At 57.2% G+C, this 13,850-nt stretch overlaps 1 protein-coding gene across 1 annotated transcript in view; it reads left to right on the forward strand.

Annotated features, from left to right (window-relative positions):
* The first annotated feature begins 1,188 nt into the window (after positions 1–1,188).
* psmc3ip (PSMC3 interacting protein) overlaps positions 1,189–13,850 on the forward strand; it is a 35,710-nt gene continuing 23,048 nt past the window's right edge. The window contains exons 1-2 of the mRNA XM_059957794.1: positions 1,189–1,288; positions 4,573–4,673. Coding sequence (XP_059813777.1) covers positions 1,264–1,288; positions 4,573–4,673 — 126 coding nt within the window. The 5' untranslated portion in view covers positions 1,189–1,263. The remainder of the gene's footprint in view (positions 1,289–4,572; positions 4,674–13,850) is intronic.

The raw sequence follows: 13,850 nt of genomic DNA on the forward strand, positions 1-13,850 counted from the left end.
GGGACGGTGTGAGTGTCTCTGTCCAGGGTGAGGGTGAGGGACGGTGTGAGTGTCTCTGTCCAGGGTGAGGGTGAGGGATGGTGTGAGTGTCTCTGTCCAGGGTGAGGGACGGTGTGAGTGTCTCTGTCCAGGGTGAGGGTGAGGGACGGTGTGAGTGTCTCTGTCCAGGGTGAGTGTGAGGGAAGGTGTGAGTGTCTCTGTCCAGGGTGAGGGTGAGGGACGGTGTGAGTGTCTCTGTCGAGGGTGAGGGACGGTGTGAGTGTCTCTGTCCAGGGTGAGGGTGAGGGACGGTGTGAGTGTCTCTGTCCAGGGTGAGTGTGAGGGAAGGTGTGAGTGTCTCTGTCCAGGGTGAGGGTGAGGGACGGTGTGAGTGTCTCTGTCGAGGGTGAGGGACGGTGTGAGTGTCTCTGTCCAGGGTGAGGGTGAGGGACGGTGTGAGTGTCTCTGTCGAGGGTGAGGGTGAGGGACGGTGTGAGTGTGTCTGTCCAGGGTGAGGGTGAGGGATGGTGTGAGTGTCTCTGTCCAGGGTGAGGGACGTTCTGAGTGTCTCTGTCCAAGGTGAGGGTGAGGGATGGTGTGAGTGTCTCTGTCGAGGTGAGGGTGAGGGACGGTGTGAGTGTCTCTGTCGAGGGTGAGGGACGGTGTGAGTGTCTCTGTCGAGGGTGAGGGAAGGTGTGAGTGTCTCTGTCCAGGGTGTGTGTGAGGGACGGTGTGAGTGTCTCTGTCCAAGGTGAGGGTGAGGGACGGTGTGAGTGTCTCTCTCCAGGGTGAGGGACGGTGTGAGTGTCTCTGTCGAGGGTGAGGGTGAGGGACGGTGTGAGTGTCTCTGTCGAGGTGAGGGTGAGGGACGGTGTGAGTGTCTCTGTCGAGGGTGAGGGACGGTGTGAGTGTCTCTGTCGAGGGTGAGGGAAGGTGTGAGTGTCTCTGTCCAGGGTGTGTGTGAGGGACGGTGTGAGTGTCTCTGTCCAAGGTGAGGGTGAGGGACGGTGTGAGTGTCTCTCTCCAGGGTGAGGGACGGTGTGAGTGTCTCTGTCGAGGGTGAGGGTGAGGGACGGTGTGAGTGTCTCTGTCCAGGGTGAGGGTGAGGGACGGTGTGAGTGTCTCTGTCCAGGGTGAGGGACGGTGTGAGTGTCTCTGTCCAGGGTGTGTGTGTGTGTGAGAGTGACCTTGTCCCTATCCAATGTTTCAGAGGCTGCAAGTTGAAAGTTTTCAACCTTGGTCCTGGTCTGAGTCGGTCTGCACTCACGCTGTGGGACAGACACCATGAGTAAACAGAAGGATTCTGGCGGTGAGATCTTGTGAAAGGGATTTCTGACGTTGTGAGGGGGCAATTGGGCTGGGTAAACACAAGGAGAATGTGAAAGGGATTTCTGACGTTGTGAGGGGGCAATTGGGCTGGGTAAACACAAGGAGAATGTGAAAGGGATTTCTGACGTTGTGAGGGGGCAATTGGGCTGGGTAAACACAAGGAGAATGTGAAAGGGATTTCTGATGGTGTGAGGGGGGAATTGGGCTGGGGAAACACAAGGAGAATGTGAAAGGGATTTCTGATGGTGTGACCGGGGAATTGGGCTGGGGAAACAAGGAGAATGTGAAAGGGATTTCTGACAGTGTGAGGGGGCAATTGGGCTGGGGAAAAACAAGGAGAATGTGAAAGGGATTTCTGACAGTGTGAGGGGGCAATTGGGCTGGGGAAACACAAGGAGAATGTGAAAGGGATTTCTGACAGTGTGAGGGGGCAATTGGGCTGGGGAAAAACAAGGAGAATGTGAAAGGGATTTCTGACAGTGTGAGGGGGCAATTGGGCTGGGGAAACACAAGGAGAATGTGAAAGGGATTTCTGACGGTGTGACCGGGGAATTGGGCTGGGGAAACACAAGGAGAATGTGAAAGGGATTTCTGACAGTGTGAGGGGGCAATTGGGCTGGGGAAACACAAGGAGAATGTGAAAGGGATTTCTGATGGTGTGAGGGGGCAATTGGGCTGGGGAAAAACAAGGAGAATGTGAAAGGGATTTCTGACAGTGTGAGGGGGGAATTGGGCTGGGGAAACACAAGGAAAATGTGAAAGGGATTTCTGACGGTGTGAGGGAGGAATTGGGCTGGGGAAACACAAGGAGAATGTGAAAGGGATTTCTGACGGTGTGACCGGGGAATTGGGCTGGGGAAACAAGGAGAATGTGAAAGGGATTTCTGACAGTGTGAGGGGGCAATTGGGCTGGGGAAACACAAGGAATGTGAAAGGGATTTCTGACAGTGTGAGGGGGCAATTGGGCTGGGGAAACACAAGGAGAATGTGAAAGGGATTTCTGACAGTGTGAGGGGGCAATTGGGCTGGGGAAAAACAAGGAGAATGTGAAAGGGATTTCTGACAGTGTGAGGGGGCAATTGGGCTGGGGAAACACAAGGAGAATGTGAAAGGGATTTCTGACAGTGTGAGGGGGGAATTGGGCTGGGGAAACACAAGGAAAATGTGAAAGGGATTTCTGATGGTGTGAGGGGGGAATTGGGCTGGGGAAACAAGGAGAATGTGAAAGGGATTTCTGACAGTGTGAGGGGGCAATTGGGCTGGGGAAACACAAGGAGAATGTGAAAGGGATTTCTGATGGTGTGAGGGGGGAATTGGGCTGGGGAAACACAAGGAGAATGTGAAAGGGATTTCTGACGGTGTGACCGGGGAATTGGGCTGGGGAAACAAGGAGAATGGGAAAGGGATTTCTGACAGTGTGAGGGGGCAATTGGGCTGGGGAAACACAAGGAGAATGTGAAAGGGATTTCTGACAGTGTGAGGGGGCAATTGGGCTGGGGAAACACAAGGAGAATGTGAAAGGGATTTCTGACAGTGTGAGAGGGAATTGGGCTGGGGAAACACAAGGAGAATGTGAAAGGGATTTCTGAAGGTGTGAGGGGGGAATTGGGCTGGGGAAACACAAGGAGAATGTGAAAGGGATTTCTGACGGTGTGACCGGGGAATTGGGCTGGGGAAACACAAGGAGAATGTGAAAGGGATTTCTGACGGTGTGACCGGGGAATTGGGCTGGGGAAACACAAGGAGAATGTGAAAGGGATTTCTGACAGTGTGAGGGGGCAATTGGGCTGGGTAGACGGGGAAAAGGTGAAAGGGAATGCTCAGGACATTAGGGTGAGGGTGGCTGTTCCGTATTCAGTATAGGTGACTCAGTACAGGTTACTCATAAGTTTTCTGTGATACTTAAATTTGGCCTGTTTGCAGTTTTCTTTTTATAAGAAACTCGCATGCAGATCTCAATAAACATGTGGATTTTAAGGGGCTATTCCATCTCACACGATTGACAGTCTGATCAAGAATCAGACCTTGGTGTGGACGCTGCCAGAATTGCCGAGTTCCTCCAGGAGGCTTTTTTTGTACCAAAAATATTAAATCTTGGGGGAAATGGACAATCTTAACCCAAAATTAGCTCAGCAGTGGAAATGAAAAAGCCACTTGGTCAGGTTGAATTTATGTGATCTGTGATGATTCCAGATTCCTAAGATCAGCTGCTTTTTTAAAAAAAGGGCTGTGTGGCAAGACCTGTTTGCAATATCTGTATAAAAATTTGGATTTGGATGTGGAAGACCTGAATGCTGACAGAAGTACGGCCCATAAGCAGGTCCTTCAGCCCATCTAGTCTGTGCAGAAACTCCAGAACTATCTACTCCCTTCAACCTGTACGGGGACCAATCTTAAATAAATATGTGGCCAGGAGTAAGCACAGTGTAATCTTTGTCAGCAGCCCAGAATTGACATTAGAAAGCGTAAGTGTAGTGTTCTCCCCCACCCCCCCATGACAGGCAGTAAAATGATATCTGTTTAATGACTGATTTGCAATGGCACACAAATGAGAGTAGCTTCCTGGCCCCTCAAGATTGCCCACCATTCAATATGATCATGGCTGATCTATGTTGGACTCTGACTCTTCTGAGCCAGTACCCACAGCCCTCAATTCGCTGACTGCTTCAATAATAAAAAAAAAACCTACCTTCATCTTAAACTTGTCCGAAGATTTAGCTGCCACAACTTAGTGGGGTTGGGGATTTCAATGATTTCATGTCCTCTGCCAAACCAAATTTCTGCCCAGCCCCTCTTCTGCGCTGGTGGTGCAGTGGCATCCACACCGGACTTCAGGGCGGAAGGCCCGGGGTTTGAGGCCAGTCGCTCCTTGCACAAGTTCCAGCCGTGCTGGGTTGAGCATCGAGCCAGCCGCTCGACCTCATGAAACAGACGAAGCGCAAAAGGAACGGCAAAGTTGCCACCCGAGGCACGGGAAGAACTTTCACTTTACCTTTTTACCTATTTTAAATGTCTGTCAATTTAAACTATGCCCTGTCCGCCAACGTTTCAATCTCTCACAATAAAAACATGTCAGCGTCTATCCTGACATTCTCCTTCAGTATCTTCTACGTCTTAATAAGCTCACCCATTACTCTTCTGAACTTATCTTCAAAGGACAGTCCTCCGAACACACGATTTAGTCGGATCAATCTAAGGGAGTTTACATGAGAAGTAATACACCCTTGTGTAAACTAACGGGGAGCTGAAATATCTTTTTTTCAGCTACGTCAGTTATTTTGAAGTACTTGATGGATCAGAATCGGCCCTACAGTGCACAGGATGTTTTCGGAAATCTCCAGCGAGAACACCATTTCGGGAAAACGGTAAGGTTAATGTACACCGGTTTGCTGATGATTCAAAAGGCTGTGTGTGATTTAAAGAACTTCTGAGGGTTAGTTCAGTTTTATTGTCCTCAGCTTCCCCTGCCGGTCATTCGAATTTTTCAAACCCCGAAGTTTAAAAATGCTGAATAAAATTTGTCGAGTTTGTGTCGACCAGTGAACGCAAAGTCATTGATGTTGCAGATGGTTTTCAGGGCTGACAGGAGGATCTTAGGTATGTGGCCTGGAGAGATGGGAAACGGAAATGGATCAGAGCCAGATTTAATGTGGAATTTGCTAATATCTGCTAAATTCAGAGCAGGTTCAATATCACTGTCCTATGTCGTGGAATCCAATGAAACCACCCAACCCTCAATCACCACCCCCACCCATGGACCCCACCCTCAATCACCACCCCCCCCACGGACCCCACCCCCAATCACCATCCCCCACACTGACCCCCCAATCACCATCTCCACACACTGACCCCCCTCAATCACCATCTCCACCCACTGACCCCCCTCAATCACCATCTCCACCCACTGACCCCCCTCAATCACCATCTCCGCCCACTGACCCCCCTCAATCACCATCCCCCCCATTGAACCCACCCCCAATCACCATCCCCCCCACTGACCCACCCTCAATCACCACCCCCCCCCACGGACCCCACCCCCAATCACCCCCCCCCACGGACCCCACCCCCAATCACCACCCCCCCACTGACCCCCCCTCAATCACCACCCCCCCCACGGACCCCACCCCCAATCACCACCCCCCCACGGACCCCACACCCAATCACCACCCCCCCACGGACCCCACCCCCAATCACCACCCCCCCCACGGACCCCACCCCCAATCACCATCCCCCCCATTGACCCCACCCCCAATCACCATCCCCCCCACTGACCCCCCAATCACCATCTCCACACACTGACCCCCCTCAATCACCATCTCCACCACTGACCCCCCTCAATCACCATCCCCCCCACGGACCCCACCCCCAATCACCATCTCCACCCACTGACCCCCCCTAATCTCCATCTCCACCTCTCTGATCCCCCTCAATCACCATCCCCCCCACTGACCCCCCTCAATCACCATCTCCACACACTGACCCCCCTCAATCACCATCTCCACCCACTGACCCCCCCGATCACCATCTCCACCCACTGACCCCCCCGATCAGCATCACCTCACTGACCCACCTCAATCACCATCCCCCCCACTGACCACCCTCAATCACCATCTCCACCCACTGACCCCCCTCAATCACCATCCCCCCCACTGACCCCCCTCAATCACCATCTCCACCCACTGACCCCCCTCAATCACCATCTCCACCCACTGACCCCCCTCAATCACCATCTCCACCACTGACCCCCCTCAATCACCATCTCCACCCACTGACCCCCCTCAATCACCATCTCCACCCACTGACCCCCCAATCACCATCACCCCACTGACCCCCCTCAATCACCACCTCCACCCACTGACCGTCCTTAATCACCATCCCCACCCACTGACCCCCCTCAATCACCATCCCCCCCACTGACCCCCCTCAATCACCATCTCCACCACTGACCCCCCTCAATCACCATCTCCACCACTGACCCCCCCTCAATCACCATCTCCACCCACTGACCCCCCTCAATCACCATCTCCACCACTGACCCCCCCTCAATCACCATCTCCACCCACTGACCCCCCCGATCACCATCTCCACCCACTGACCCCCCCCGATCACCATCTCCACCCACTGACCCCCCCAATCAGCATCTCCACCACTGACCCCCCTCATTCACCATCCCCCTCACTGACCCCCCTCAATCACCATCTCCACCCACTGACCCCCCTCAATCACCATCTCCACCCACTGACACCCCTCAAACACCATCTCCCCACTGACCCCCCTCAATCACCATCTCCACCCACCGACCCCCTTCAATCACCATCTCCACCCACTGACCCCCCCAATCACCATCCCCCCCACTGACCACCCTCAATCACCATCTCCACCCACTGACCCCCCCTCAATCACCAACCCCACCACTGACCCCCCGATCACCATCTCCACCCACTGACCCCCCCAATCACCATCAACCCACTGACCCCCCTCAATCACCATCCCCACCCACTGAACCCCCCAATCACCATCCCCTCCCACTGACCCCCCCTCAATCTCCATCTCCACCCACTGACCCCCCAATCACCATCACCCCACTGACCCCCCTCAATCACCATCTCCACACACTGACCCCCCTCAATCACCATCTCCACCCACTGACCCCCCTCAATCACCATCTCCACCCACTGACCCCCCTCAATCACCATCTCCCCCACTGACCCCCCTCAATCACCATCCCCCCCACTGACCCTCCTCATTCACCATCTCCACCCACTGACCCCCCTCAATCACCATCTCCACCACTGACCCCCCTCAATCACCATCCCCCCCTGACCCCCCGCAATCACCATCCCCCCCCTGACCCCCCTCAATCACCATCTCCACCCACTGACCCCCCTCAATCACCATCTCCACCCACTGACCCCTCTCAATCACCATCTCCACCCACTGACCCCCCTCAATCACCATCTCCACCCACTGACCCCCCAATCACCATCACCCCACTGACCCCCCTCAATCACCACCTCCACCCACTGACCCCCCCAATCACCATCCCCACCCACTGACCCCCCCTCAATCACCATCTCCACCCACTGACCCCCCCTCAATCACCATCTCCACCCACTGACCCCCCCCAATCACCATCTCCACCCACTGACCCCCCTCGATCACCATCTCCACACACTGACCCCCCTCGATCACCATCTCCACACACTGACCCCCCTCGATCACCATCTCCACACACTGACCCCCCCGATCACCATCTCCACGCACTGACCTCCCCCTCACCATCTCCACCCACTGACCCCCCTCAATCACCATCCCCCCCACTGACCACCCTCAATCACCATCCCCCCCATTGACCCCACCCCCAATCACCATCTCCACACACTGACCCCCCTCAATCACCATCTCCACACACTGACCCCCCTCAATCACCATCTCCACACACTGACCCCCCAATCACCATCACCCCACTGACCCCCCTCAATCACCATCTCCACACACTGACCCCCCTCAATCACCATCTCCACACACTGACCCCCCTCAATCACCATCTCCACACACTGACCCCCCTCAATCACCATCTCCACCCACTGACCCCCCTCAATCACCATCTCCACCACTGACCCCCCCTCAATCACCATCCCCCCCACTGACCCCCCTCAATCACCATCACCCACTGACCCCCCCGATCACCATCTCCACCCACCGACCCCCTTCAATCACCATCTCCACCCAGACCCCCCTCAATCACCATCTCCACCCAGACCCCCCTCAATCACCATCTCCACCCACTGACCCCCCCGATCACCATCTCCACCCACTGACCCCCCCGATCACCATCTCCACCCACTGACCCCCCCAATCAGCATCTCCACCACTGACCCCCCTCAATCACCATCTCCACCCACTGACCACCCTCAATCACCATCTCCACCCACTGACCCCCCTCAATCACCATCAACACCACTGACCCCCCTCAATCACCATCCCCCTCACTGACCCCCCTCAATCACCATCTCCACCCACTGACCCCCCTCAATCACCATCTCCACCCACTGACCCCCCCAATCACCATCAATCCACTGACCCCCCTCAATCACCATCCCCACCCACTGACCCCCCTCAATCACCATCTCCACCCACTGACCCCCCTCGATCACCATCTCCACCCACTGACCCCCCCTCAATCACCAACCCCACCACTGACCCCCCGATCACCATCTCCACCCACTGACCCCCCCGATCACCATCAACCCACTGACCCCCCTCAATCACCATCCCCACCCACTGAACCCCCCAATCACCATCCCCTCCCACTGACCCCCCCTCAATCACCATCTCCACCCACTGACCCCCCAATCACCATCACCCCACTGACCCCCCTCAATCACCATCTCCACACACTGACCCCCCTCAATCACCATCTCCACCCACTGACCCCCCTCAATCACCATCTCCACACACTGACCCCCCTCAATCACCATCTCCACCCACTGACCCCCCTGAATCACCATCTCCCCCACTGACCCCCCTCAATCACCATCCCCCCCACTGACCCTCCTCAATCACCATCTCCACCACTGACCCCCCTCAATCACCATCCCCCCCTGACCCCCATCAATCACCATCCCACCCTGACCCCCCTCAATCACCATCCCCCCCACTGACCCCCCTCAATCACCATCTCCACCCACTGACCCCCCTCAATCACCATCACCACCCACTGACCCCCCTCAATCACCATCTCCACCCACTGACCCCCCTCAATCACCATCTCCACCCACTGACCCCCCAATCACCATCACCCCACTGACCCCCCTCAATCACCACCTCCACCCACTGACCCCCCCAATCACCATCCCCACCCACTGACCCCCCCTCAATCACCATCTCCACCCACTGACCCCCCCTCAATCACCATCTCCACCCACTGACCGTCCTTAATCACCATCTCCACCCACTGACCCCCCCTCAATCACCATCTCCACCCACTGACCCCCCCCTCAATCACCATCTCCACCCACTGACCCCCCTCGATCACCATCTCCACACACTGACCCCCCGATCACCATCTCCACGCACTGACCTCCCCCTCACCATCTCCACCCACTGACCCCCCTCAATCACCATCTCCAACCACTGACCCCCCCTCAATCATCATCACCCCACTGATCCCCCCTCAATCACCATCTCCACCCACTGACCCCCCCAATCACCATCTCCACCCACTGACCCCCCTTCAATCATCATCACCCCACTGATTCCCCCCAATCACCATCTCCACCCACTGAACCCCCTCAATCACTACCTCCACCCACTGACCCCCCCTCAATCACCATCTCCACCCACTGACCCCCCTCAATCACTATCTCCACCCACTGACCCCCCCGATCACCATCTCCACCCACTGACCCCCCTCAATCACCATCTCCACCCACTGACCCCCCTCAATCACCATCCACACCCACTGACCCCCCAATCACCATCACCCCACTGACCCCCCAATCACCATCTCCACCCACTGACCCCCCCAATCACCATCCCCACCCACTGACCCCCCTCAATCACCATCTCCACCCACTGACCCCCCTCAATCACTACCTCCACCCACTGAACCCCCTCGATCACCATCTCCACCCACTGACCCCCCTCAATCACCTTCTCCCCTACTGACCCCCCTCAATCACCATCTCCACCCACTGACCCCCCCTCAATCACTACCTCCACCCACTGACCCCCCTCGATCATCATCTCCACCCACTGACCCCCCCTCAATCACCATCTCCACCCACTGACACCCCTTAATCACCATTTCCACCCACTGACACACATTAATCACCATCTCCACCCACTGACCCCCCCTCAATCACCATCTCCACCCACTGACCCCCCCTCAATCACCATCTCCACCCACTGACACCCCTTAATCACCATTTCCACCCACTGACCCCCCTCAATCACCATCTCCACCCACTGAACCCCCTCGATCACCATCTCCACCCACTGACCCCCCTCGATCACCATCTCCACCCACTGACCCCCCTCGATCACCATCTCCACCCACCGACCCCCCTCGATCACCATCTCCACCCACTGACCCCCCTCAATCACCATCTCCACCCACTGACCCCCCTCAATCACCATCTCCACCCACCGACCCCCTTCAATCACCATCTCCACCCACTGACCCCCCTCAATCACCATCTCCACCCACTGACCCCCCCCAATCACTACCTCCACCCACTGACCCCCCCCAATCACCATCAACCCACTGACCCCCCCAATCACCATCCCCACCCACTGAACCCCCCAATCACCATCCCCTCCCACTGACCCCCCCTCAATCTCCATCTCCACCCACTGACCCCCCAATCACCATCACCCCACTGACCCCCCTCAATCACCATCTCCACACACTGACCCCCCTCAATCACCATCTCCACCCACTGACCCCCCTGAATCACCATCTCCACCCACTGACCCCCCTCAATCACCATCTCCCCCACTGACCCCCCTCAATCACCATCCCCCCCACTGACCCTCCTCATTCACCATCTCCACCCACTGACCCCCCTCAATCACCATCTCCACCACTGACCCCCCTCAATCACCATCCCCCCCTGACCCCCCTCAATCACCATCCCCCCCCTGACCCCCCTCAATCACCATCCCCCCCACTGACCCCCCTCAATCACCATCTCCACCCACTGACCCCCCTCAATCACCATCTCCACCCACTGACCCCTCTCAATCACCATCTCCACCCACTGACCCCCCTCAATCACCATCTCCACCCACTGACCCCCCAATCACCATCACCCCACTGACCCCCCTCAATCACCACCTCCACCCACTGACCCCCCCAATCACCATCCCCACCCACTGACCCCCCCTCAATCACCATCTCCACCCACTGACCCCCCCTCAATCACCATCTCCACCCACTGACCCCCCCCAATCACCATCTCCACCCACTGACCCCCCTCGATCACCATCTCCACACACTGACCCCCCTCGATCACCATCTCCACACACTGACCCCCCTCGATCACCATCTCCACACACTGACCCCCCCGATCACCATCTCCACGCACTGACCTCCCCCTCACCATCTCCACCCACTGACCCCCCTCAATCACCATCCCCCCCACTGACCACCCTCAATCACCATCCCCCCCATTGACCCCACCCCCAATCACCATCTCCACACACTGACCCCCCTCAATCACCATCTCCACACACTGACCCCCCTCAATCACCATCTCCACACACTGACCCCCCAATCACCATCACCCCACTGACCCCCCTCAATCACCATCTCCACACACTGACCCCCCTCAATCACCATCTCCACACACTGACCCCCCTCAATCACCATCTCCACACACTGACCCCCCTCAATCACCATCTCCACCCACTGACCCCCCTCAATCACCATCTCCACCACTGACCCCCCCTCAATCACCATCCCCCCCACTGACCCCCCTCAATCACCATCACCCACTGACCCCCCCGATCACCATCTCCACCCACCGACCCCCTTCAATCACCATCTCCACCCAGACCCCCCTCAATCACCATCTCCACCCAGACCCCCCTCAATCACCATCTCCACCCACTGACCCCCCCGATCACCATCTCCACCCACTGACCCCCCCGATCACCATCTCCACCCACTGACCCCCCCAATCAGCATCTCCACCACTGACCCCCCTCAATCACCATCTCCACCCACTGACCACCCTCAATCACCATCTCCACCCACTGACCCCCCTCAATCACCATCAACACCACTGACCCCCCTCAATCACCATCCCCCTCACTGACCCCCCTCAATCACCATCTCCACCCACTGACCCCCCTCAATCACCATCTCCACCCACTGACCCCCCCAATCACCATCAATCCACTGACCCCCCTCAATCACCATCCCCACCCACTGACCCCCCTCAATCACCATCTCCACCCACTGACCCCCCTCGATCACCATCTCCACCCACTGACCCCCCCTCAATCACCAACCCCACCACTGACCCCCCGATCACCATCTCCACCCACTGACCCCCCCGATCACCATCAACCCACTGACCCCCCTCAATCACCATCCCCACCCACTGAACCCCCCAATCACCATCCCCTCCCACTGACCCCCCCTCAATCACCATCTCCACCCACTGACCCCCCAATCACCATCACCCCACTGACCCCCCTCAATCACCATCTCCACACACTGACCCCCCTCAATCACCATCTCCACCCACTGACCCCCCTCAATCACCATCTCCACACACTGACCCCCCTCAATCACCATCTCCACCCACTGACCCCCCTGAATCACCATCTCCCCCACTGACCCCCCTCAATCACCATCCCCCCCACTGACCCTCCTCAATCACCATCTCCACCACTGACCCCCCTCAATCACCATCCCCCCCTGACCCCCATCAATCACCATCCCACCCTGACCCCCCTCAATCACCATCCCCCCCACTGACCCCCCTCAATCACCATCTCCACCCACTGACCCCCCTCAATCACCATCTCCACCCACTGACCCCCCTCAATCACCATCTCCACCCACTGACCCCCCTCAATCACCATCTCCACCCACTGACCCCCCAATCACCATCACCCCACTGACCCCCCTCAATCACCACCTCCACCCACTGACCCCCCCAATCACCATCCCCACCCACTGACCCCCCCTCAATCACCATCTCCACCCACTGACCCCCCCTCAATCACCATCTCCACCCACTGACCGTCCTTAATCACCATCTCCACCCACTGACCCCCCCTCAATCACCATCTCCACCCACTGACCCCCCCCTCAATCACCATCTCCACCCACTGACCCCCCTCGATCACCATCTCCACACACTGACCCCCCGATCACCATCTCCACGCACTGACCCCCCTCAATCACCATCCCCACCCACTGACCCCCCTCAATCACCATCTCCACCCACTGACCCCCCCATCACCATCTCCACCCACTGACCCCCCCGATCAGCATCACCTCACTGACCCCCCTCAATCACCATCTCCACCCACTGACCCCCCTCGATCACCATCTCCACCCACTGACCCCCCTCAATCACCATCTCCACACACTGACCCCCCTCAATCACCATCTCCAACCACTGACCCCCCCTCAATCATCATCACCCCACTGATCCCCCCTCAATCACCATCTCCACCCACTGACCCCCCCAATCACCATCTCCACCCACTGACCCCCCTTCAATCATCATCACCCCACTGATTCCCCCCAATCACCATCTCCACCCACTGAACCCCCTCAATCACTACCTCCACCCACTGACCCCCCCTCAATCACCATCTCCACCCACTGACCCCCCTCAATCACTATCTCCACCCACTGACCCCCCCGATCACCATCTCCACCCACTGACCCCCCTCAATCACCATCTCCACCCACTGACCCCCCTCAATCACCATCCACACCCACTGACCCCCCAATCACCATCACCCCACTGACCCCCCAATCACCATCTCCACCCACTGACCCCCCCAATCACCAT

The sequence above is a fragment of the Hypanus sabinus genome (genome assembly GCF_030144855.1).
Source record: "Hypanus sabinus isolate sHypSab1 chromosome X1 unlocalized genomic scaffold, sHypSab1.hap1 SUPER_X1_unloc_2, whole genome shotgun sequence".
In the NCBI taxonomy this organism is placed as follows: domain Eukaryota; kingdom Metazoa; phylum Chordata; class Chondrichthyes; order Myliobatiformes; family Dasyatidae; genus Hypanus; species Hypanus sabinus.